The following is a 12815-nucleotide window of genomic DNA, read 5'->3' as shown; positions in this document are numbered from 1 at the left end:
TGTGCCTTTCTTTCCACAAGCACAGATGTGAGTTAAAATCTCTTGAATTGGACTCCAGGCGAAAAAACCCTTAGACACGTGTAAAAGAGGTATAAGACCTGTTATTGTTGGTATCCTCTATTGCTGTGAAAGGCTGTCTCACTGGTCAAGCTCTCTTTGGTAAGGCTGCTCTCACGTATCGAACACCCCAGGTAAGGTATTAGACTTATAATAAAAATAAACAGCTAAAACACAGTTTATTTCTAAAGTTTTATTAAAGCACTGAAAGGCTGCTTGGAAGTAAAAAGCTTTCTTGGGACTTTTAAAAACAGTATTGCGGCACAACATATTGCTCTTATATTGTCTGTAAACTAGACCACTGTCATTCAATATGGACTCTACTTTCTGGAAATCCAGTGGCTAATTATTCTATATAGCAGGCCAAGCAGACCTGCGGCTCTCAAGGTGTGGTGAAACCCCAGTCCCAGAATGCACTTCCAGCCAGAGGCATGCTGGGACATTAGGTTCCCCCCACAACTGGAGAGTATGCAATCCGCCAACCTCATCTCTATAGGAGGTCTATCTCCTGCTCTTGAATTATCAGCATAAGGCACTTGAAAGCTGGTTTTCTTCAAGGTTGAAACACAAGGGACAAGAAAATGTTGCTGGTCAAGGTTTTCTAGGGTTCAAGAGGACGTCTTCATTCCTGATAGTCATCATGGTGTTGGGAACTCTCGTTGATGACCTGCCAAAATATATTATATCATTAATTGGTATTTTGTGAGAAATCTGTTAGTATGTTTAAAGTTTCCTCTACTCAAGAATGAGGCCTGCCCACTTTATAATACCAGCCTCAGACCCTCCGTTTATAGGTGTTAAAGAGCTTAAAATGGACTTGTAATTTGGAAAAGGTGTAGGGAAGATCACTGTTCTTGTTTTTGTTCATTTATGAGGGATCTAGAATATCTTGGATGGGTGAGTTGTATTTTTAACAATAGTCCAATGCTACATTAATAACACCAACCTGTCCATCTCTGGTCTCCACGGTCTTGATCAGAAGTGTTCTTTTGGAATGGCTCTCTACTGGGTGAGAGTCAAGGTTTGTTTCTGAAAAATAAAAAGATTTTGTATTTGAAAAATACATAGAAACCAACACAACCACCTACCACTGCCTGAACTCTGGGGTTGGTTTGTGGGCTTGTGCCCTTAAAGAATATGTAAAGCCAACATTTCATATTCCTAATATGTTCCTGCTGTAGCATGTACTTGTATAAAAAAGTATCCTGTTCTCTTTGTATTGTTTTCCTTGTGTGAAATCCCTGGTGTTCCTGCCAGTCCCTTTGCTTTCCTATTAAAATCTGACCACACTAGGCAATAGAGCATAGTGTGGTCAGTTCTCTAGCTATGCTGGGAACTAAGGCTGCTCTCCTTCAATGATCAAACTTGTGCTGAACCCCCCCGCAAAGCCATCCACTGAGAGGGCCAATGCACTGCTGTTTCACCTCCCTTACCTCTCTGTACAGCTGAGAACAGGGGAAATGTGATCACTTATAAAAAAAAAAGGGACAATTTTATTTATAATTTTTCTTTATATCTATACACAAATGTTTTACCTTCCCTTCTATTTTAAACTGTATGGGTTGTTTTACAAGGTGAGGGTACACTTAAACATTAAGAAAGCTCTCCCCATATGGTACGCTGACCCTCTCCACGATACCCTGATTTGCAGATGTGTGAATGAATAAAAATAAATATTTACCTCTCAAGCTCATGGTGGAAAAGGAACTCACTGGAATGCTGATTCTGAAAAAAACCCAGAAATGTCATTTAGATTAATCCAACAACCATGGCCATTATGCCTGGCCATTTAGACCAGCCTTTCTCAACCAGGGTGCCTTTGCACCATCTGGGTTGATCAGGGGTTCTGTCATATGATGGCAATGATGACGACAGTATAACACATTAATGCTTGGCACTACACGTTCAGTGGCTCTGCATGTAGGAGGCATGTGAGTGCATACCCAACCCTCAGCACAGAGACAGAGCTGTCACTGACAGCTCCTGGTGTTAAATTAATGATTGAGCGATAATAGGCTTTCATTAAAATGTTAGTAATGTGTGCCAGCCACTAATATAGATAAACATACTTCTAAGCTGTCCATTTCACTGTTTCAAACTTTCCTCTATTTTGCCACTTCAGTGTAGTCCAAGCAGTACTGTCCCTACAGCCATCGAACAAACTCCTCCCTACTACAGCAAAACCCCTCCCTCAAGCAACATGCTTCCAAAAACAGAATAGCTACTCCCCCTATAGCACTGTGTCACATAGAACAAAGCTCTTTCCCCAAGCAATATTCTGTCATACAGAAATCCCTTCCTTGCATCTTGTTCTTGAAAGCAGTATAGCTCCTCCCCTGAACAACAGTCTCCTGAAAGCAACAGAACTCCTCCCTTGAGCAACATTCTCCTGAAAACAGAATAGGCTCTTCCTCTTGCAGCTTTCTGTTACTTACAGCAAAGCTACTCCCATCCCCACCATGCAACATTCTCTCACACCACATGGTCCCACCCCCCAGCAATAATCTCTTAAACACAGCATAGCTCCTCTCCCTGCAGCATTCTCTCATACACAGCAAGCCTCCACTTATGTAATTTTCTCTCATGCATAGCAAAACTCCTCCTGCAAGCAACAATCCAAACAGGATTAGTCCTCCTTGCACCTGCCACATCCTCCCTAAAGCTAGCCCTTTCCATAGCGCCTTCATAACACTGATCCTCCACTCTGCAGTATCCTCTCTCATACAGCATAGCCCTCCCCTCCTTAAAAAACACAGCACAGCCACTCCCTTTCTTTGAAAGCACAGCATAGCAGCTCCCCTGCTTTGAAAACACAGCATAGCCCCTCCCCTGCTTAGAAAACACATCATAGTCCTCTCCCCTGCTTAAAAAACACAGCATAGCCTCTTCCCTTCTTAGAAAAACAATCAATTGCCTCTCCACTGCTTAGAAAACACAGCATAGCTCCTCCACCATGCAGCTTTCTCTCATACACAGCAAGCCTCCACTTATGTAATTTTCTTTCTAGCAAAGCCCTCCCCTGCTTAAAAAACACAGCATAGCCCCTTCCCTGCTTAGAAAACACAGCATACTCCTCTCCTGCTTAGAAAACACAGCATAGCCCCTCCCCTGCTTAGAAAACATAGCAAAGCCTTCCCCTGCTTAGAAAACACATCATAGTCCCCTCCCCTGCTTAGAAAACACAGCAAAGCCCCTTCCCTTCTTAGAAAAACAAATAATTGCCTCTCCACTGCTTAGAAAACACAGCATAGCTCCTCCACCATGCAGCTTTCTCTCATACACAGCAAGCCTCCACTTATGTAATTTTCTTTCTAACAAAGCCCTCCCCTGCTTAGAAAACACATCATAGTCCTCTCCCCTGCTTAAAAAACAAAGCATAGCCCCTCCCCTGCTTAGAAAACACAGCATACTCCTCCCCTGCTTAGAAAACACAGCATAGCCCCTCCCCTGCTTAGAAAACCTAGCAAAGCCCTCCCCTGCTTAGAAAACACATCATAGTCCCCTCTCCTGCTTAGAAAACACAGCATAGCTCCTCCACCATGCAGCTTTCTCTCATATGCAGCATAGCTCTTCTACCTTACAGCATTCTCCCTCACAATATTCCATCCACTTAGCAGTACTTAAAGTGGAACTAAACCCTCCTATCCTTTACAGCCATGGAAGCTGCCATCTTAGTGTCTGGTTGATCTGCAGTTGCCATGGTGCTGCACAAGTGATCAGTTAAAGTTGAGAAAGTCTGATTAATTATTATCATTTTATGTCACTGCAATAGAAATGCCAAATTGTGTGTTTGATAAAGAGACCAGTGCTGCTTCTTTTACCTGCTCTCTTCTCCCTCCAGCAGTTTCCTGTAGGTGGCGATCTCAATATCAAGAGCCATCTTTACGTTGAGCAGATCTTGGTACTCGCGCAGGTGGCGGGCCATCTCCTCCTTCATTTTATGGATCTCATCCTGGAGGCGGTTATTATTGTCCTGGTAGTTAGCGGCTTCAAGGGCGAAGTTCTCTTCCATCTCGCGCATCTGGCGCTCGTAAGACTCGTTCTGTAGGACAGGACAATTTACTTGTAGACAGCAAAAACGTTCAGGATATTAGAGTAATATAACCAGCAATGAAAGTCAAATGATATAATAACTATATGATTATAGCGTGGAGTCCTCAGCCGTGCGCATGGCAGGAAGCCTTTGTATGGGATTCAGCTATACAGAAAGCAAAAGAGGGCAGCAATTACTGGTAAATTATCATAAAAGCTTTTGGCTGCATCACATGACCTCTCTTTGCATGGCCAAATGGAGTGGTGGGGAGCGATGCAAAGTTAAAAATAAACAGCTACGGGGGCTACTATTAAAGCACAAGGACAAAGCACAGGTTCACCTGGTAAACAAGTGAAAAAGGAGCCTACAAATCCACTTGCTAGGTTGAAATAGTAAATATGAAATATATATATACATTATTTCATATTGGTCTAAAAATGTAGACATTACATTTCTTAACAGAATATTACCAAGAATATCTACAAAACATTATGGTGTCTATTTAAAAGAAATAAATAAATTGCTGTACAAATGTCACAGCGTCTGCACAGCCATTGCGAAAAATGCCGCTAATGTGTCTCATTTTAGTTCATATGATTGTCAGCCCCATCTAGAGGCCATAATGTGGCACAATTCCTGATATTCCTCAATCATGAAAATACTGCATTATGGCCACTAGATAGAGCTGATGCTTAGAAACAAAATAAACACATTAGATTTATTAGGGGGATTATTCATGAATGCTGTGACATTCATACAGCAATTTTGTTTATAAAGAGACCTCTATTTATTCTACATTATTGCATGTACTGTACTGTCTTTTCAAAATATTTTTTTTATACCTGCAACAGATGCCAGCCTTATATATATTTATTTCAGGTACTTATATAGAGCTGTCAATTACACAGCACTTTACATATATATTGTACATTCACATCAGTCCCTAACCCTCAAGGGGTGTACAATCTAAGGTCCCTAACTCACATTCATACATACAAATACAAGGGCCAATTTAGACAGGAGCCAATTAACCTACCAGCATGTCTTTGGAGTGTGGGAGGAAACCAGAGGACCCCCATGCAGGCACAGGGAGAACATGTAAACTCCAGGCAGGTGGTGCTGTGGTTGGGATTTGAACCAACAACCCTAGTACTGCCAGGCAGAAGTGCTACCCACTTAGCCACTGTGCTGCCCCATCATCTTATTAATGCATGTTAATGTTTTAAAGCCCTTGTTTCTAGCTTTAGTTATTTTATTTGCACAGGGATGTACACAGGGGCAGTCATATATGCTCATGAAATACTCAGGCTCTGATTTCTGCTTTGAAATGCTACACAAAGGCTGCACTTTGCTGGTCCTTCTCACAATGCATGTCTTTGAGCCAGATGACGTTTTGAAACCAATGCACCCCCTGTGTGGCTGGTATGTCATCTAAATTATTGTTAAAAGAAGTAGATTCGGCTAAGCCAGTGAGAGCTCCTTCTAGGACAGGGGTGTCAAACTGGCGGCCCTCCTGCGGTTGTAAAACTACAAGTCCCATCATGCCTCTGCCTTTGGGAGTCATGCTTGTAACTGTCAATCTTGCAATGCCTCATGGGGCTTGTAGTTTGGCAACAGCTGGAGGGCCGCCAGTTTGACACCTGTGTTCTAGTGGCTAAACTACAGCTTTCTATATTTAAAGCTAACCAGCTATAGAAGAAACAAGGAAGGGCTATCGATGACTTCTACTTCAGGCGGGTTCACAATGGTGCACTGCTGTTTGGCCGCAGCATAGTTGTATCCATGTTTTTTGTGCATTTTAATTGCTTTAGTTTTAGCTGCAGTCTCATAGACTTCTATTGGGTTGTGTGTTTTTCCCCGTGTTTCCTGAAAGCGCGCCAAAAATACAGGAATTTTGGTGCACTTTCAGAAAACATGGCAAAAGCATGCAACCTAATAGAAGTCTATGGGACTATAGCTAAAACGGTCGGTACAATGCACCAACAACGCAGATGCACTCGTGCTGCAGCAAAACCGCAGCGTACCAGTATGAACCCAGTCCTCTGGAAATGCTACATAATGTAAATGTAATGATCTCCTTGTGTTTTTTTATGTGGAGAGTGACCTGGAACTATTATGTATATAAGGAACCATGACTTTTCTTGATTGGCATACTTGTTCTGCGTCAGTGGCTCAGGAAGTAAGTAAAGTGGGCGGGTCAGCATAGGAGCCAGACAACCAACATTTTCAGGAAGGACGGCAAATGACAACCTCCATTTTTTCTATTATAACAAGTTTACTTTAATATGGTGACAAATATATGGAAACGGAACCATGTAAGATGTGAAAATCATATAAAAATCTGAACTCCGGGTGGATATGAGACACAAGTTAATGCAGCTCTGTATCCATTAAGCCTAGGTTCACACTTGTGAAATCGCATTTGTTCCTGACCCTCCAGCAAAACACACTGCTCTTTAGCAGATGTATGGGGTGCCATTAATTCTTCATGGAATCCCCACACATCAGAATATGCAGCACGTTTTTAGAAAAAGAGTCAGAGACTGTTTTCCACACGTTTCTCGCAGATACGGCAGCCCATTCAAATTATGGGATGATGCTCACGCAAACGCACATGCACTAATACATCGATGATTCGAATCCCAACCATGGTACCACCTGCCTGGAGTTTGCATGTTCTCCCTGTGCCTGTGTGGGTTTCCTCCGGGTACTCCGGTTTCCTACCACCAGGGGCGGACTGACCATTTGGAAACTTGGGTACTGCCTGAGGGCCCGGAGTCAGTAGGGGGCCCCATGAGATGCCCCTGGTACCTTTTTCATAGGCTTTTTTGAGTTTGGGCAAGGACACAGGGGCCCCATGTTCCCCTATTGCCTGGGGGCCCCATGAGTTGTCAGTCCGCCCCTGCCTACCACACTCCAAAGACATGCTGGTAGGTTAATTGGCTCCTGTCTAAATTGGCCCTAGTATGTGTATGTATGAATGTAAGTTAGGGACCTTAGATTGTACGCTCCTTGATGGTTAGGGACTGATGTGAATGTACAATATATATGTAAATTGACTTCGCTATATAAGTACCTGTAATAAATAAATAATAATTAAAAATTTAATTTGTTTGAAAAAAAAAAGGCTTGTCTACGCAGCCCTCGTCCCATACACACTGTAAAGTATACCCAAGGAAATATCTTGTTTTACTTACAGATCCTTTCATTGCGTCCACCTCACAGGTGAGAGCCTGGATCTGCCGGCGGTATTCATTGGTCTCCTGCTTAGCCTGGCGCAAGGCTTCATTGTTGCGGTTAGCAGCTTCAGACAGATCAGCAAACTAGAAAAAAAAACAAAACAGATGACTTAACATTTGTAGTGACACTACACAGATACGTCAGTTTGTGGTAGACACCAAAGACTTATTCATCTATCAGATGGGACATAGAAAGAAATTACTACATCAGCAGCAAACCTTTTTAACCCCTTCTCGACCCTTCTCGCTGCAGCCCCTGGGGCTTAAGGGGTGGCACAGATTTCCCAATGTGACCACTGTGATTGGCTGTCAGAGTGGTCACATGATCAAGTGCCAACCACGACGGCTCCTGATCATAACTATATGTGTGCCAACAAGAAGGGTGGACCTTAATGTCCACATGCTGATATGCATCATATGGGCACTCACTCTATGCTTCCAGCACTGCATCCACAGCCACCATGGTTGCATATGTGCAGCGTATGGACACACTCCTTGATGCCCTACATATAAGTTTTTGGCAAAAGGATAAAGCAACCCTTTACTTTTCTAATTTTTATAGAAACTGCTGCTAAATTTGAACTATACAGCTTGTACACAACTCAACAGTGAATAATCAGTCAGCAAAGCTCCAGTCTACTCCTATTGAATCAGTTATTCCCTAATTGAACTCCTCCATCTTGCCCCAAAGGGGAGGTGAAACCAGACTGACAATGACACTCACACATCAATAACGCTCTCTGTAATAATCACAAATCTCTGATTTCTGTTCGTCAGTGGCCAGGGTGGGTGGGGGGATTGGTTAGAGTTGGAGCTGAGGGCTTAGTTATGGACTTTTGAAAACAAGTCAAAATTTGCATATCATTAATAGCAATTTTTAAGGTCACCTCAGACAGAGTGATTTTCTTTACTGCAACCAGAGGTTACAACCATGGGCCCCCGCCAGGAGAACACAGTGATTACTGCTAGCAGCTATCATAACCGCTAGCAATAATTGCATGTAAAATCCAGCTGGTTGGTTTACCCAATTAACTTGGGCACATTCAGCCTGCTCATACATTGTGCGAATCTCAGCCAGTTCCTGCTGAACTGACCAAGATTCCAGTCGTCTATGGCCAGGTTTAGTCTCCTAAGGGTGCACAATTTGGGAAAAGAAGGAGTGCATGTAAAACAGCTGAAGGAGCAGATACTGAGCGTATTCTTGATCAATTTCCGTGGCTAAGCCTGGGGTGAAGTTAGCTACACCCCTCACTGGGTTACCCAAAGCCTAAAAACCCAGAAGTATACGTGCCCAGCTATTTTCAGTTTGGGCTCTTTTATCAAAGGTCCTGAACAGTCCTGCTAAATTTGGGATTTTCGGCCAGTATACTAAAGATCTAAGTCACATCTCAGATTATAGGAAAGTCAAAATATGTGCCGCTGCTTTCTTCAGTCTCATTGCAGTACCTTAGACTTGTACCAATCCTCGGCATCATGCAGGTTCTTAGCAGCAACGTTCTCGTACTGTTGACGGACATCACGCAGGGCTGCTGTGAGGTCGGGCTTGGCCACATCCATGTCTATCTGTACGTGTTGTTCTTGGATTTGAGCTTGAAGTTCACGGTTTTCCTGGAAACGAGAAAATTAACCATTTGGTAATGCTTGATTGACATAGAACAGTGGTTCTCAACTTTCCTAATGCCGCGACCCTTTAATACAGTACCTCAAGTTGTGGTGACCCCCAACCCTATAATTATTTACCCAGTAATTATAATTCATGAAGTGTCGTTTTACCTCCAATACTGCTGCTTTCTACACAGTAGCTGCTTTCTACAGAGCAGCTGCTTTCAACACAGTAGCTGCTTTCAACACAGTAGCTGCTTTCTACACAGTAGCTGCTTTCTACACAGTAGCTGCTTTCTACACAGCAGCTGCTTTTTACACAGTATAATATATGTGTTTTCCGATGGTCTTAGGTGACCCCTGTGAAAGGGTCGTTCGACCCCCAAAGGGGTCGCGACCCACAGGTTGAGAACCACTGACATAGAACATGCAAAAAAAACACATTACTATCCAGTAGACTGCAGCAATTCACCATACATTAAAGTGGTTGTAAACCCTTACATACACTCACCGGCCATTTTATTAGGTACACATGTTCAATTGCTTGATAAAACACAAATTGCTCCAGCCAATCACATGGCAGCAACTCACTGCATTTAGACATGTACACGTGGTGAAGACGACTTGCTGAAGTCCAAGCCAAGCATCATAATGGGGGAAAAAGGGGATTTAAGTGACTTTGTATGTGGCATGGCTATTATTGCCAAACGTGCTGGTGTGAGTATTTCAAAAACTGTGGATCTACTGGGATTTTCATGCACAACCATCTCTAGGGTTTACAGAGAATGGTCCGAAGAAGAGAAAATATCTAGTGAGCTGCAGCTGTGAGGACGATAATGCCATGCTGAGGTCAGAGGAGAATGGGCAGACTGGTTGCTGCGACATTCAGATGGTAGGGTCAGAATTTAGTGTAAACAACATGAAACAATGGATCCATCCTGCCTTGTATCAACAGTTCAGGCTGGTGGTGGTGTCATGGTGTGGGGGATATTGTCTTGGCACTAGCGAGGTGTACCTAATAAAGTGGCCGGTGAGTGTATACCCACTGAAGTTACAAGCCTCAGGTGATACACAGAGATGAAAAGAGATACTATTAGAGTTGTAACGGCGGAGCAAGCTGTGTCCAGATCTGTGGACAGACTAATCACTGGAGGAGCAGAGTGGTTCTGCCACCTTAAGCCCAGATCTCCACATACTGCTGAAAAAACCCTGATGGAGACTAAAGCACTAAATACACTGGTAGCTTTTTTTTTAACAAACATTCATATGAACAGTTTCAGCAGTACATTCAATGCCAACAGAGACTTGACAAATGTCATTCGAAAGTACTTCAAAATTGTGTTTGCTTTTAACATTCAATTTTGAGATAACTTCAACCAAAACTAAATACGCTGCTAGAAAAAAATTATTTTGAGATAAATTTTCCATCCTGCTCCTTTGAATTGGAACGGACGTTGCATAAACAAAAATTTTCAAACACAAATCTATTAGTAAATAGTCAACTTTATTAAAGCTGAACAAAGATCTAATCTATTATTTCCCAAAGAGCTAAGGACATCACTAGCTAAAATCACTAATCCCTAATGATAGAATAGGGTGCACCTCTGTGAATACTGCCTTAGTCTCACAAATTGGGTGTAGGAATGGTGTGAAGAGTCATTACTGGGCATATGTCAGCCAAGAGCTAGATTATTTAAGTTAGTTTTCTACAACTCATCTGAACGCAGTAAAACAGCCCATTCCATTTAATATAGATATGAAGGGCAAAACATCCCAGTGAATGGCTGTGTGGGGGGTAGTTGGGGGTAGGCATGTCAGCACAAGTCTCATCATTGGAGGAAAGCAGGCTGAGTTCCCAGCATAGCCAGAAAACTGACCACGCTGTGCTTTCATGCCTAGTGTAGTCAGTTTTTAATACAAAAGTAAAGGGACTGGTAGGAAGACCAGGATTTCACATAGAGGAAACAATGCAATGAAAGCAGGATTCTTTTTCATCCAAGTACATGGTACAACAGGCACATATCAGGAATATGAAATGTTGGATTGACATTCTTTGAGATTCAATAAAAAAAGCAGCGCAACATAAATGGAACACAAACTCACCTCATCGTGTAACTTCTTCAGGAAGATGATCTCCTCCTGGAGGGATTCCAGTTTGCGCTCCAAGTCAATACGTGCCAGGGATGCATTGTCAACATCCTGTATGCAAAGTGGAACATGTGTCAGTTTATTGTAGTAACATACATGGTTACGCATACATACAGTCTTCAAACACCACTTCAATCATTGCGTTTCAGGCACCAATATTTACAATGAATATCATCAATATTGCTCAGAAAAGGACTCATTTATCAAGGGCGTGTGAGATTCCCACTTTCATTATTGAACATGAGACAATGGGCCTAATTTACTAAAGTACAGTAAACTGTACACTAGCACAAAAGTGAATCTTCATTTGGCTTTAAGGAGAACCTGTCAATTGCCAATAATGTCCTAATGGCACTCCCCCTCGGCCTTCTGTCTTCTATCTCCCTTCTGTTCCAGTGTTGCAATCTCTGCCAGCCTCCTCAGCATTCAACACTTCTGGAAGTGTCAGATGCCTGTTTCCCGTGCACTGTGGTTCCTTCTTCCGACCCCTACATCACTAAAGGACTCAGCAGTGATGAAGGAGTCAGAGGATGGAGTCATAGCACATGGTTGGGAAAGCAAGTATCCAACACTCCTGGAAATAATAAATGCTGAAGAGTCTTATGTAGGCTGTAACGCCTAAATGGAAGGAAGGTAGAAGACATGAACCACCAGAAAGATGAGTATACATTAGTGTGATGGTCAGTGGGAAGAATGCTCCTTACACTTGTGGTCATTGGCAAGAATTACCCCCATACAGACAGCTAAAAAAAAAAAGTCAGTGGGAACTTATCTGAGAGGCAGAAATTGCTCATTGCTCATGGAACCCCTAGCAAAATCTGGAGGAACCTTGGTTGAGAACTCCTAACATAGGACATGGTAGGTGAAGCTAGTAGTAGTAAGTCATATTCATCTGGACTTTTTCTGTAATACTGAAGACTTTTTGTGGCTTCTCTAAGCCAATGAAGAAGTAACTTTTCCATCAAAATTGACAGCACAGTTATCAGGTGCTTCACTCATACCAGGGTGTTAGGTGTAATTCTGGACTCTGCTCATCTTCAGGCTCTATATCCAACCATTGTCTATATCTTGCCGTAACATTGGCAAAATACTCCCCTTCTTAACCAATGAAGCCACCAATCTACTAATTCACCCCTTTGTTATCTCTCACCTCAACTATTGCACCTCCCTCCTTGTTGGACTACCTCTACACAGGCCAACCCCCACCCCTTCAATCCGCTTTACCAATTGTCTACTGCCCCTCCCTGCCAATCCTTTCGCTGTCTTCCATGCGCCTAAACAGAAAAATTCTAAATACTAACAACAACATCTCGTCTCAAAATATCACCAACACCATCCTGAGTGCTCAACCCAAGACCTGCCGCCCTTGTCACCTCCTCCCATTCTTACTTACAGAACTTCTCCAGAGCCTCACCTATCCTATAGAACTCTGTACTCCAATCTGTTTGGCTATCCCCTGCTCTGTCTGCTTTTAGGTGATCCCTGCAAACTCATCTCTTTAGGGAAGCCATATTGTCTACCTAACAACTGGAATTTGAGCTCTAAAATACTCCACCTCCCACACAGCTATTACCTTTTGAATAATTTCCCCTTCTCTTTTATACTGCAAGCTTTCAGGAACAGGGTCCTCCTAACCGTCTTGTATTGAATTGTATTGTACCTGTACTGGTTCCCTTTATTTTGTAAAGTGAGGTGCAAACTGTTGGCATTACATAAATTCTTTATAATATTAATGT

General features: G+C 42.7%; 1 protein-coding gene across 1 annotated transcript in view; it reads right to left on the bottom strand.

Moving 5' to 3' along the window:
• Positions 1-235: 235 nt before the first annotated feature.
• VIM (vimentin) overlaps positions 236-12815 on the bottom strand; it is a 31000-nt gene continuing 18420 nt past the window's right edge. The window contains exons 3-9 of the mRNA XM_089693706.1: positions 11035-11130; positions 8776-8937; positions 7288-7413; positions 3879-4099; positions 1739-1782; positions 1004-1086; positions 236-724 (exon numbers count right to left, since the gene is read on the bottom strand). Coding sequence (XP_089549832.1) covers positions 680-724; positions 1004-1086; positions 1739-1782; positions 3879-4099; positions 7288-7413; positions 8776-8937; positions 11035-11130 — 777 coding nt within the window. The 3' untranslated portion in view covers positions 236-679. The remainder of the gene's footprint in view (positions 725-1003; positions 1087-1738; positions 1783-3878; positions 4100-7287; positions 7414-8775; positions 8938-11034; positions 11131-12815) is intronic.

The sequence above is a fragment of the Staurois parvus genome, unplaced genomic scaffold, assembly GCF_062004578.1.
Source record: "Staurois parvus isolate SC_StPar_1 unplaced genomic scaffold, SC_StPar_1.0 ptg000636l, whole genome shotgun sequence".
Classification (NCBI taxonomy): Eukaryota; Metazoa; Chordata; class Amphibia; order Anura; family Ranidae; genus Staurois; species Staurois parvus.
This window is presented reverse-complemented; position numbering and strand designations above follow the sequence as displayed.